Here is a 14,111-nt window from a genome sequence, read left to right on the forward strand (position 1 = left end):
CGTTATTTGAGAAAGGAACACATGACATCAGTTTTACTGCTAATCGACCTGCCTTAGTGATAATTCACAGGCAAAGTATTGTTCTTTTTGAGTGATATCACTATATAAAAAGGAAAAGATGGGGCATAAGCCCGCCACTGCCCTATTGGTCTGCCTTTCTTCAGCGCGTCACTAGGAGGCGGATAGTAGCAAGCCCAGCACCCCAGTCGCTCTCCTCCGAGAGAGACCACGGTACTCAAACTTCCTGGAAGATTAAAACTGTGTGCCGGACGGAGACTCGAACTCGAGACCTTTGCCTTTCGCGGGCAAGAGCTCTACCACTTGCCCGCGAAAGGCAAAGGTTCCGAGTTCGAGTCTCGGTCCGACACAAAGTTTTAATCTGCCAGAAAGTTCGATATCAGTGCACCCTCCGCTGCAGAGTGAAAATCTCATTCTGGACCCCGGTGCTCATTTGATAGCAGGCTAATTGGAACCAGGGCCGACGTGGAGGGATTAGAACGAGGAAAAATTAACACCCATATCTGACACTGAAACTGGGATCTTCGGGGCCAAATACCATTGCTCTAGTTCATAGACCATCACAGCCACGTAAACATATACGGCCACCAATATTTTGCTTATGAAAACCTGCAAATGTTTAAGGATAAATTTGTTTTATTTAAGACTGGTCTGACTGTCTGTAGAGGAATTATTTCAAAGCATATCTATGAGAGGGTCAATAAATTTTTGAAGAATCGATAAGTAATTTGCGAAAATTATGTCATTCAACATCTTTAGCAGTAAGGCATGGTGCTCAGAAAAAATTCGTGTATTGTCTTCGTTACAAAACACATGCATATGTGTCGCAGTGTGACAGTAATATAGCGATCGTGCCATTGTAAATAAGACAGGGTTTATGAACAATAATACGAGGGGTATTCGTTTATTAAGGTCCGATCGTTCATGAAATGAAAACAACAGCAAAAATTCAATGGAACTTTTCACAAATGTTGGGCAGTCGCTATAGTAGGTCCGTCTACAGCGTCACGTCTGTCTTTCCAGTTCTCAGCACACCGCGAATACATAAAGATGCATAGTAAACAGTCTACCATGCCAAGCAAAAGTGCCTGCCGTGACATTTCGCCGGATTTTATGCAGCCCATCTAACATAACTGCCACGCATTTCCTTTTTCATAACAATTCTCGGCAGCACACTGCAGGGGCAATGAAGACGCCCCAATAGCATTTACGATGGGTAGTGTTTGATCACAGGCCGGATTTGTTTCTCCTGTGAGTTGCATCTCCGCTCACATGAACAGTTAGCTATGAAGACGGGGTTTTGGCACAGACAAGGAGCTGCACACCAGCGCAGAAAATTGTCGGAAATTTCTACCCTATGGCGAGGGTACTGGAACGTTGGTACTGTGCTATGACAAATGTCTAAGTCGGAATGGCCACTGCGTGGAGAAGTAGCTGGGAGGTGAAGTCAACTATCGCGAATAAAACCGATCGGACCCTAATAAACGAATGACCCTCGTAAATAGAGGCACATCATTGTAGTAAGAATGCCGGCCGGTGTGGCCGTGTGGTTCTACGCGCTTCAGTCTGGAACCGCGTGACCGCTACGGTCGCAGATTCGAATGCTGCCTCTGGCATGGATGTGTGTGATGTCCTTAGGTTATTTAGGTTTAAGTAGTTCTAAGTTCTAGGGGACTGATGACCACAGATGTTAAGTCCCATAGTGGTCAGAGCCATTTGAACCATTTTTTTTTTAGTAAGAATGTAAACATAATTCATTCACTTCTACGTACGATAACTTCAATAAGTTATATTGATGAAGAGTATACCGTTGGTTCAAATTCCCATTTAATCTGTGAGACCGTGACATATGCGGATCTTAGCTGCCAGGAATTAACAGCAACATTCCAGCTACAAGTGGTAAGTGTTAAGCACTTGCTTGACGATTTTAAGCTGTTAGTTCAGAAACTTGTGTTGAGATATTATACATTTGAATGATCGTGAGGTAAGCAGTGGCAGTCCAGTTAGCCGACAAGTGTAAGTCCAGCGTTGCTTCCAAGAAATGCGGAGGATCGTAGCAGCGACTGCTGCGGTGCGGGGCGCACCGTGACGGGACCGCTGCCGAAAGAGACTTTGGGCCGGTAGCCGTTCTCGTCGGCCTCGTAGATGACGCTGTAGGTGGCGCCTCCAGCATCCGGCGGCTGCCACGAGAAGCTGCCCCGCAGGCGCGCGCCGTCGCCCTCCGTGCCGAACTGCTCCTGCCGGATGCCGTTGCTCGTCTCGTACCTGCGCAAGCATTTCACCCACCAATCATTACTGCAGAGGGCGGAGTGCGAAGATATCTACAGAGCAAGATGATCTTGAGTATGTGTGGGAGTGTGGCTCCAAAACGATAGGGACAATTAAGACCAGAGCTGGTAAATGTATGAATTAGTACCATCAAACGCTTGCTGTGGGGTTAAGACCAAGAACTGGTATTAAAATTCAGTGTTTAAAAATACATGTGCAGGGCGTCCCCAACTAACGTTACTAATGCTCACCTAGTCAGCCACTAGCTACGTTCGCGATTTAGACTGATATGAATAGCTTCGTGAAGTAGTTTTCAACTGCAAAAATAAAAAAACCACGTGAAATCTATGTACTTGTACGTTTATCTAGAGTATCGTTAAGAAATCAGTAAAAGAAAGGCTTCTGTTTATGAAAAATCTGTCTTTATAAAAAAAGAAATAACCTTTCACACAGTTAAGGCTCTTACACTACCATTGTTCTCTTAAATAGTTTTTGGAATTTACTTAAAATATAAAGAAATCTACTTCACCAAAGTTCACGAATACGTTCTGAGATCAAATAATGATGAATTAAGTTAAATATAAAGAAAAATAAACAATGATTTTCAATAAAAAATAACAGTAGGTGCATGGACGAATCATCTAAAACAACGAAAAATATCCTAGTCTAAATCATGGAATTTATTTTCAGTCATCACAGTCAAGACCTACATGTTTATATATAAAAATAGCCACATTCTTACTATTTTTTGTTTCTCTTCATAAAAGTTCCCTATTTCGCTGTCATTGTCATCATCAGATATTTCTGTTTCATTGTCACAGCACTTGTCTGCCACTTAAAAATAAACTGATGTATTCGATGAGTCAGTCTTCACTAGCTAATGCCAATTTAAAATTTCATCATTGTTCTGACACTGCTCCATTCTGTCTGAAACAGTCAAAAATGATTTATGATAACAAGTAAGCGTTTATAGCTTTGTGCGGTATGTTTCCACCTCAACTGGTACGTATCTACGGAAATAACGGTCGCTGCTTAGAACACAGCTGCACAGTGTAGAAGCACAGCCAGTACAAGATTGCATAAAATCGAAGTCGCAATGTTGCAATGGGAATCGTAAATAAAAGAGTGACACGTACAGTAATAAATTACCCCAAAAAAGCAGTTAAAGGTTAATTAAAAATATATGTACTACAAGAGCCCATAAACTATGTGATCTAAAGTATCCTGACACCTGGCTGAAAATGACATACAAGTTCGTGGCGCCCTCTATCGGTGATGCTGAAGTCCATAAGGTGTAGGCCCACCCTTACCCTTGATGACAGCTTCCACTCTCGCAGGCGTATGTTCAGTCACGTGCTGGAAGGTTACCTGAGGAATAGCATCCCATTCTTCATGGAGTGCTGCACTGAGGAGAGGTATCGATGTGGGTCGATGTGGCCTAGCGGGAAGTCGACGTTCCATAACATCCCAAAGGTGTCCTATAGGATTCAGGTCAGGACTCTGCACGCCAGTCCATTACAGGTATGTTATTGTCGTGTAACCACTCCACCACAGGCGGTGCATTATGAACAGGTGCTCGATGGCGTTGAAAGATGCAGTCGCCATCCCCGAATTGCTCTTCAACAGTGGGAAGCAAGAAGGTGGTTAAACATCAATGTAGGCCTGTACTGTGATAGTGCAAGAAGGGGTGAAAGCCCCCTCTATATAAGCACGACCACACCATAACACCACCGCCTCCGAATTATACTGTTGGCACTACTCACGTGGGCAGATGTCGTTCACCGGGCATTCACCCTACGCACACGCTGCCATCAGATGGCCATATTGTGTACCGTGATTCGTTACTCCAAACAACGTTTTCCACTGTTCAGTTCAGCCAATGTCTAAGCTCCTTACACCAAGCGAGTCGTCGTTTGGCATTTACCGGCGTGATGTGTGGCTTATGAGCAACCTCTCGACCATGAAATCCAAGTTTTCTCACCACCCGCCTAACTGTCATATTACCTGCTGTGGATCCTGATGCAGTTTGGAATTCCTGTGTGATGGTCTGGATTGATGTCTCCCTATTACACTTTAAAACCCTCTTCAACTGTTGGCGGTCTGTCAGTCAATAGACGAGGTCGGCCTGCACCCTTTTGTGCTGTACGTGTCCCTTCAGAATTCAGTCAGGTTGTAACTGCAGTTCCAAGAGAAGCTAATACACGACAAGGTAAGTAGTACCTATTGTCGTTTGCTTTGCCAAAACGAATGGTCCATAAATCCTAGTCTTTGTTATCACTAGCAAACCGTTCTGTTTCAGGGTGTTTCTCTTACCTTGTTGCATCAGATGACTCTTGCCGCCTGATATATGGCAATTGTGACGGTTCGCAAAACTACATGTACGCAATGTGGCCTGTCTAAGCTTAGGAGGTTATCTAACAGTATTTTAGTGGTCAGCACACACACAGTTATAGACAATGTATTCATCCTTCTCCGGGTAATATAATACCAGGATGCGATACGCCGTCAGCGTGAAAAGGAATACGCACCTTCCAGCGACCTTCTGAATGCCCCAAGCTTATTCGTCAGATGTAGATGGCCGTCCAGGACTTTCCTTGTCAAGCATACTACCTATTTTCCGGAATTTGTTGACATGAGGCCGGATTTTGGTTCTTCTTTCTTTCTCTCTTTTCTCTATCTTCGACTGTGCAGCCCACTCACCTCTTAGAATGTTTCATTACCAAGTTCCTAGTAATCAATGGCTCTCATTTCCACTACAGAGAGACGTATGGATGCATAGATTACAATAATTCTTTCATGAATCGTTAGTTTTGGGTCACCTTTTAAAGGGTGCTCTATTTATCTTGGCCACTGTGAATAACTCTTTGTCCAGACGCAAAATAAAAAAACGTCTCTAGCAAATGTTATTTACCTAACCGCAGCACATTAGGCAGCATGATTGTTTTACTTATAGCGTCGTTCATTACGAGGATGTGAACAGCAGTTCGTCTTTTTTAAATGGCGCCAGATATTTTTGTTCGGCAATCCGCTTTCTCTCCTCAAGAACTGTTGAAATGTATGTTGTAATGTACTATCCCCATAAACCACAAACAAGACATTACTAAAAACGTGACACAAAACTGATTTCGAGCGTCCCGCACTAGCACAGTACAGGTACCCGCCGTACCGCAACTCATCCACTTGCTGGAGATAACAGTAAACGAATGGAAACACGAGCAAGCGCACACTAGTCATTCAGTGGACTATCTTCTATTGAAGGTGTGTGCGAGTACAATGCACAACAGTGTTCAGACTCAAGAGTCATTCTTAAGTGCTGATAATATATACCTTAACAATTTAAGGGCGCCAGAAAATACGGGAAAGGTCAAAATTACATTGAGACGTGACCTGTTTTCTATACATGGTGTAAGAAAAATACATGGCCAAACTTTCAGGAAATATTCCGATATGTCGCGAAGTTGTCTGCAAGGTAGACAACACATCATACTTCCCAGGGTTAGAAGTTGCCCACTAGGCAGGTTACAAATTTTCACCGAAAAGTACGAGAGTTGGAACTTTAATAGTGGCAACTATTTACTTACAGCTCTTACAAAATAGATATGTGTTTCAAAGTTTTACTGACCTTCAAAGTAGTCACCAGCATTGTGTATAGCCCGTTTCCAGCGATGTGGAAGTCGTAGGATACTCTTAGCAGTGCCAGTTGTGCTGACAGTTCGAGCGGCGCGGTCTATTGCCCGACGAATTTGTAGCAGTTCTGAAGTGAATGCCATGAAGTGTTTCCTTCAGTTTAACAATCGAGTTTCACTTACGATGGCTTAAGTTGAGGGAGTGCACTAGGTGTATGTCACTTAGCAGCCCCGTCAGTCAAATCAGTAACAGCTTGCACTGTACATGTTTGAGTATTGTCCTGCAAAATAATAGTAAAGTCCTGCAGAAAGTGTCTCCATGCTGTTCGTATTTGGAACACAACCTACAACCAGCTTAGAGACAGAAGTGCTGACACTTTCTGCAGGACCTGACCATCATTTTGCAGGACAATGCTCAAACACGTACAGTGCAAACAGTTACTGATTTGTTTGACTGATGGGGCTGCTGATTGCAATACACCTACTGCACCCCCCTGACTTAAGCCCTCGTGAGTGCAACTCTATTGCTAAACTGAAGGAAACCCTTCACGGCATTCGCTTCAGGACTGCTACAAATTCGTCGGGCAAAACGCCGCGCTGCTCGAACTGTCAACACAACTGGCACTATTAAGACTATCCTACGACTTCCACATCGCTGGCAGCGGGTTATACACTATGCTGGTGACTGCTTTGAAGGCCATTACGGCTTTTAATCTATCTTGTACGTGCTGTAAATAAATATTTTCCACTATTAAAGTTCCATCCATTGTACACTCCTGGGAATTGAAATAAGAACACCGTGAATTCACTGTCCCAGGAAGGGGAAACTTTATTGACACATTCCTGGGGTCAGATACATCACATGATCACACTGACAGAACCACAGGCACATAGACACAGGCAACAGAGCATGCACAATGTCGGCACTAGTACAGTGTATATCCACCATTCGCAGCAATGCAGGCTGCTATTCTCCCATGGAGACGATCGTAGAGATGCTGGATGTAGTCCTGTGGAACGGCTTGCCATGCCATTTCCACCTGGCGCCTCAGTTGGACCAGCGTTCGTGCTGGACGTGCAGACCGCGTGAGACGACGCTTCATCCAGTCCCAAACATGCTCAATAGAGGACAGATCCGGAGATCTTGCTGGCCAGGGTAGTTGACTTACACCTTCTAGAGCACGTTGGGTGGCACGGGATACATGCGGACGTGCATTGTCCTGTTGGAACAGCACGTTCCCTTGCCGGTCTAGGAATGGTAGAACGATGGGTTCGATGACGGTTTGGATGTACCGTGCACTATTCAGCGTCCCCTCGACGATCACCAGTGGTGTACGGCCAGTGTAGGAGATCGCTCCCCACACCATGATGCCGGGTGTTGGCCCTGTGTGCTTCGGTCGTATGCAGTCCTGATTGTGGCGCTCACCTGCACGGCGCCAAACACGCATACGACCATCATTGGCACCAAGGCAGAAGCGACTCTCATCACTGAAGACGACACGTCTCCATTCGTCCCTCCATTCACGCCTGTCGCGACACCACTGGAGGCGGGCTGCACGATGTTGGGGCGTGAGCGGAAGACGGCCTAACGGTGTGCGGGACCGTAGCCCATCTTCATGGAGACGGTTGCGAATGGTCCTCGCCGATACCCCAGGAGCAACAGTGTCCCTAATTTGCTGGGAAGTGGCGGTGCAGTCCCCTACGGCACTGCGTAGGATCCTACGGTCTTGGCGTGCATCCGTGCGTCGCTGCGGTCCGGTCCCAGGTCTACGGGCACGTGCACCTTCCGCCGACCACTGGCGACAACATCGATGTACTGTGGAGACCTCACGCCCCACGTGTTGAGCAATTCGGCGGTACGTCCACCCGGCCTCCCGCATGCCCATATACGCCCTCGCTCAAAGTCCGTCAACTGCACATACGGTTCACGTCCACGCTGTCGCGGCATGCTACCAGTGTTAAAGACTGAGATGGAGCTCCGTATGCCACGGCAAACTGGCTGACACTGACGGCGGCGGTGCACAAATGCTGCGCAGCTAGCGCCATTCGACGGCCAACACCGCGGTTCCTGGTGTGTCCGCTGTGCCGTGCGTGTGATCATTGCTTGTACAGCCCTCTCACAGTGTCCGGAGCAAGTATGGTGGGTCTGACACACCGGTGTCAATGTGTTCTTTTTTCCATTTCCAGGAGTGTAGATTAGCTGTTTTTCCAGAGGGCGGTCGTAGCAACGCCACCAGGGCTCGCGGGTCTCAGGAACCTACTTGCTTCCGCAACACACGTGACCGAAACTAGATCCCAAGAGATTCTGATGCGGTACAGTATGTAGACTGCCACAAGGCCGTCCATCGGCATTTCACTACGAGCTAGGACTCGACGTCCAGCCACATTTCCGCCCCAACGAGCCGCCACCGGCACGGATAACGCCCTGATTCGCCACGACGCAGAAGACAGATCTGTCATCGTGGTTGTGAATGTCGTAAAACTTTGCTTAAATTACTCTTGTAGTACATACACTGTAAACTGTTCCACGGGAACTTGAACTCTCTGGATAGACAGACGAACTTTTTCGTGGAATTCCGTGCATAATAGAAGAACTGAAAGTGTAATTCAACTGTGCTTCAAGCCAGTCTCAATGAGGCATGCTATTTTCATTCTGTGAGGCCAGTTTGTTTGTTTCCAAAATACGGCCTTCAGCTAATGACTTTCATCGTGTCAGTCTTGTATTATTATTCGTCGGAGTAGACGGACAGTGGTTTCTGGTTTTCTTAACAAACTTTTCGAAGAATCTATGACATTGTCACCTACGACGGATTCTTCACGTCTCTCACATGTAAAAAACGAGAATATGTCATGTGCACATGGTCCCGAAAGATTGTCTCCAAGTTAACGTCAGTTTCTTGAACTGAGCATATTAATTATCTGCTTTTGAACGAAACGTCATCGTGAACAGCGTATTTGCTGTACGGTGAGGATTGACACATTGACGAATGAACCATTCGTTATGGCTACCTTCGCATAATATTATGCAAAAAGTCTCTCATTAAACCCAAAGGAATTCTATCCACATGTAAAGGCTGTTAGTGGTACGAAAGTTAATGTTCGGACAGTCTTGGACGAAACAGGAACTAAAATTGAAGGTAACAAAGCAAAAGCGGAACTGTTAAACTCAGTTTCTAAATGCTCCCTTTACAAAGCCAAATATATCAGTATTGTCACAAATTAATGGTCACATCACTTCAAATATGAGTGGTATGGATATCAGGGTCAGTGACATTGAAAAACAGTTGATCGATTCAAAACTGAACAAAGGTCTAGGGCCTGACACTCACTGTCAGACTCCAAACCGAATTCGCTGCTCATTTATCTCCTTCTTTAGCCATAATATACCGAACATCCCTAGAACCAAAAACAGGGCCAGATTGTTAGAAGAGAGCACCGGTGACACCTGTCTGCAAGTGTGATACGGAAGTGGCCCACAAGAACCGCCCAGTATCCATGACAACTATTGATCTTAATATATTAGAAAATATTTTGAGGTCAAATGTAATGAAGTACCTCAAACAGAATAAGATCATTCTTGCTAACCAGCATGGGTTCCGAAAATAATGATCTTCTGGAGACCATGTTGCACTTATCTCACATGACATCCCGAAAGCCATAAATCAAGGCTGTCGCAGATATGTAAGTTTTTTTTCCCACAAAGTACGAGGGCTAATTCGGAAAGTAAGGAACGATAGGTCGCGAAATGGAAACCACAGTGAAAATCAAAACTGTTTTATATGCGACAGCTACTTATCTCCATAGTCGCCGATTTGACTTAGACGTTTGTCGCAGCGTTGTACCAACTTTCCAATATCCTCGATATAGAAGGCAGCCGCTAGTGCTTTCCACCAATTCTCTACGCTGGCCTACAGCTCGTTGTCTGTGCCCAAATGTTGTCTCCATAGCCAGCGGTTCATGTGAGCAGAGATGAAACTCAGAGGGAGACAATGACGGGCTGTTTTGTGGGTACTCAAACATTTGCAATTGAAAACGATACAGGAACTTCTTCGTTGCCGCTGCAGAATGCGGCTGAGAATTGTCTTGAAGAAGAAAACGCACGAGAGTTATGTAATGTTGGTTGCACAGCTTCAGGCGAAATTTCTCACCAGACCCACGTCCTCGGAGGGAGACACGTATCTCTATGTGCTCCCTGTGTGCTCGGAAATAAAAAGAACGACGTAACGCGATCGACGGGCATACTAGAGACACTGCCCAACACACCTGTGCAAAACATCGGTGTTTCACAGTGGTTTCCATTTCGCGACCGATCGTTCCTTACTTTCCGAATAACCCTCGTATTTGGATCACTAGTATATCTATACTTATTTTTGATACTACGAGTATTTGGTGTATCAAATGAAATTTGTGACTGGATTCAGAATTTCTTAGTCGGGAGAATGCAACATGTTATGTTCGATAGGGAGCCGTTGACAGGTGTATAACTTGTTTCAGAGGGATTGGAACACTTACTGTTCGTGTTGTACGACTTTAAATATATCGTCAGAATATTCGCTGATAATGCGGATGTCTATAATGAAGTACTTTTTGAGAAAAACTGAACAAATATTGCCGGCCGGTGTGGCCGAGCGGTTCTAGGCGCTTCTGTCTGGAACCGCGCGACCGCTACGGTCGGAGGTTCGAATCCTGCCTCGGTGATGGATGTGTGTGATGCCCTTAGGTTAGGTTAGGATTAAATAGTTCTAAGTTCTAGGGCACTGATGACCTCAGATGTTAAGTCCCATAGTGCTCAGAACCATCTGAACAATATGAACAAATATTGAGTCGGATCTTGAAAAGATATCAAATTGGTGCGAAGATTGGCAGCTTGTTTTAAATGTTCAGAAAATGAAGTAACATTGTATTCTATGACTATAATGTATACGAGTCACAACTAGAATCGATCAACTCTTACAATTAATGGTAGATAAATGTTTTGGTTTAGTGGTAAAATGCGAGGGCGTTCAATAAATAATACATTTTTGTCTGATTTTATTCAGGATTGCAATACGTCATATTATTCCCCACTCTTCTGGTTACACAATGCTGTTTTTCACCATAATGCGACGGCCTTGCGCCACCTTACTGGAAGGCTCATGGTACCGCTCTACTGATCGACCTAGAGTCCAAAGTTTTGCTGCGCCAATAACCTCCTCAGCACTCACATACTAGTTCCTGTGGGGTGCGTCCTTCATTGCACAGCTGATCCTTAGTTGCCATTTATGGTCTTCTGTTAGGCGGCGAGGTACCCAGCGAGCAAACGCCTTTTGAGTATCCCAAGTGGTGGACGAGTGTGGCAATACTAGCAACAGAGGCGTCCAATTGTGCAGCGAGGTGCTTGATTGTGATCCGTCCACCACTTCGATTGAGAGTGTCCGCACGTTCGAACACTGCAGAAGTCACAGCTATGCGCGACCAACGGGCACGAGGGAGATGGACAGGTTTGAACGACCTCGTTGCGTTGCTGACGACTCACGGTGCTTTGGTTCACTGTCAGGTGTCTGTAGAGATTCTGCAAGCGCCAATGAATATCCGCATTGGTCTGATTTTGCACTAAAAAAATTAAGTGACTGCTCTCTGCTCGGAACGCACCTGCCTTACACACGCCATTTTGAAGGCTATGTATAGAGTCGCCAGCTATCGGTACTTCGTGAAACTATAGAGGCTGAAGCGGGAATATTTCAATATGTCCCACAGCAAATTCCGCATTTTTTTCAGTTGAAACTGTTAGAGAAAAAAAAGTGTTGCATTACTTACTGAACGCCCCTCGTACTACGGAATGCAATGGGTCTATAAAGGAGATTGATTACAAAACATTTCTGCGACGCGTGTTAGAAAATGTATGGGACACATACCAAATGGAATCAACGAGAGACGTTGAACGTATGCGAAGGAAACATGTTTTTTGACCCGTGGGAGTGTGTCATGAAGATGCTGAAAAAACTTGTGCAAGTCTTGAACATAGACGTAAAGTATCTCTAGAAACCGTAGTTACAAAATTTCATGGACCAGCCCTAAGAGAAAAATGTAGGAAGACAAGATTAGATAAATTACAGCGCCCACAGATGATTTCAAGGAATCATTCTTACAGAGTTCCATATGTTTAAGCAACGGAACGGGAAGAGCCGTAATAGCTAGTAAAATGCCAAGTACCCTTCTACCATGCACTGGACAGTGGCTTGTGGGGTGTCGACTGTATATGTGTGTGTCTCGGAAACGCTGTGTGGCACAATCATGTACTATGACTTTGCGAATTTCGCCACAGAAGTACACTTTGCTCAAAACGAAAACTACCTTTGAGATGTTATATAACAGGATACCTTGTGTTGCACATAGTTTAATTTACATCCAAATCAACGCTGCTTAATCAGCAACACAGATATAATGTTTAGCAACGCATAAATATTTTTCCTTATAATGTAAAGCAAAAAAGATAAAAAAAAAGAACTGTGTGACGAGATGCCCGATTTGAAAGAAAAAAAAAGGTGAGGGACCTGACGTTTTAGTCAGATAGTGGACACTGGACTAGTTCTTTGAGATCAACTGTTCATATCTCCGGGTGTCCATCCAGACTACGGTTTACGTACTACTTCCCTAAGTTGATTAAGGAAGATGTCCGGATGGTTCGTTTGAAAGAACGCGACCGATTTCTTTCCCTATACTTCACTAACCAGAGTTTCTTCTCCGTTTCTAATTACCTTGTCGTCCAATGGGAGTTAACCCCTAATTTTTCTTTTTAAAAACGAGAACACACTTGAGCGAGTATTCATTTTTATTATTCTCAAATGGCTCTCAAAATTGATGTAGGGTTATTTTAAGGTATAGCGTAAGTCTGGTTTTTGCAAGAGGTCTAAAGATGATTCGTAACGAGCACTCACTGTTTTTCACGTCAGCCTAGCATTTTTTTCTATTCACATAATTATGTTTCACGCTGCACACAAGTCGTAATTGGATGCGAGTTAATGACGAATCCAATAGCGTGTTGCGATCTTTGCGGCTAGTGTTTACTCAACAGCTGTACGAATGTGGGTCGCGGTGCGAAAGGTCGCACTGCTGCAGCCGACCACCTGGTCGTGCCAGTCCTCCAGCGACTGCGAAGTAACGCACGAGTCACTAAACACGGAACTCACGTACGAGTAATGGTAATCACGTAAACGTTTAATGAAAGTCTAAAAGTATTCTTGACACGCAGTTATGTCGAAAATTTACGTTCTGAGGTCGTGTTTGCGTAAAATACAGTTTAAATCATAACCAGCCACTATTAACCCCAGCAAGACCAATGCATATCGCTTATCGCGCTATACGAGAAGGTTAGGGGGCGAGAGGGATATCTTGAGCCCATACAAAAAATTTCAAAATTCGTTAATTATTGTTGACTCAAGAAATATTGATGTGTAAATAAGGTCCTGAACTTGAAAATATTGAATACGACATTCACTGGGAAGAGTAGCATCTAATACGAAGACTTAAATTTTTGGATTAAGTTTAACTGGAGAATTTAAAACATTTCTAGAATGTGGTAGGAGGATTCATTAAGTACAAGATTTTTCAAAATTTTAAAATATAAAAAAACTAACTAGATTGCCATGTTTCCAAAAGGTGTTCATAAAATAGCCCCATCCGTCCCTTTGGTATTACGAAGGTTAATGATGTTTAAACCACATGCCATGTTGGCTGACTTTCGTTGCGGTGGAAGTTGCTTGTGCTGGTGGTGATAAATAGCAAGAAACGATTTAAAGAATAGAACTTCCATCTTGAGTCAGCAGTCTGACTGATTTGGTGCGGCCCGCTGCGAATTCTTCTCCGACACCAACCTCTTCATCTCAGAACATTACTTGCACCCTACGTCCTCAATTACTTGCTATAGGAATTCCAGGCTCTGTCAGCCCCTATAGTTTTCACCCTCTACAGTTCCCTCTAGCACTATGGTGGCTATTCCCTGTTATCTTATGACCTATAAACCTGTCCCTTCAACTTTTCAGTGTTTTCTATACTTTCCTCGCTTCGCCGATCCGATGGAGAACCTCCTCATCCATTACATCCACCTGACTTTCAGCATTCTTCTGTAGGACCGCATCTCAAACCTTTACGTTCTCTTCTTTTCAGGTTTTCCATTATCCATGATCAGGCTTCCTTTTGGTTTCTCTTGGCCTGTGCTGG

The 14,111-nt window shown here is 44.5% G+C and overlaps 1 protein-coding gene across 1 annotated transcript in view; it reads right to left on the bottom strand.

Moving 5' to 3' along the window:
* Nucleotides 1-1,828: 1,828 nt before the first annotated feature.
* LOC124712548 (cuticle protein CP14.6-like) overlaps nt 1,829-14,111 on the bottom strand; it is a 36,926-nt gene continuing 24,643 nt past the window's right edge. The window contains exon 3 of the mRNA XM_047242856.1: nt 1,829-2,283. Within this exon, the coding sequence (XP_047098812.1) occupies nt 2,022-2,283 (262 nt within the window). The 3' untranslated portion in view covers nt 1,829-2,021. The remainder of the gene's footprint in view (nt 2,284-14,111) is intronic.

Source organism: Schistocerca piceifrons, chromosome 8 (assembly GCF_021461385.2).
Source record: "Schistocerca piceifrons isolate TAMUIC-IGC-003096 chromosome 8, iqSchPice1.1, whole genome shotgun sequence".
NCBI classification, from domain to species: Eukaryota; Metazoa; Arthropoda; class Insecta; order Orthoptera; family Acrididae; genus Schistocerca; species Schistocerca piceifrons.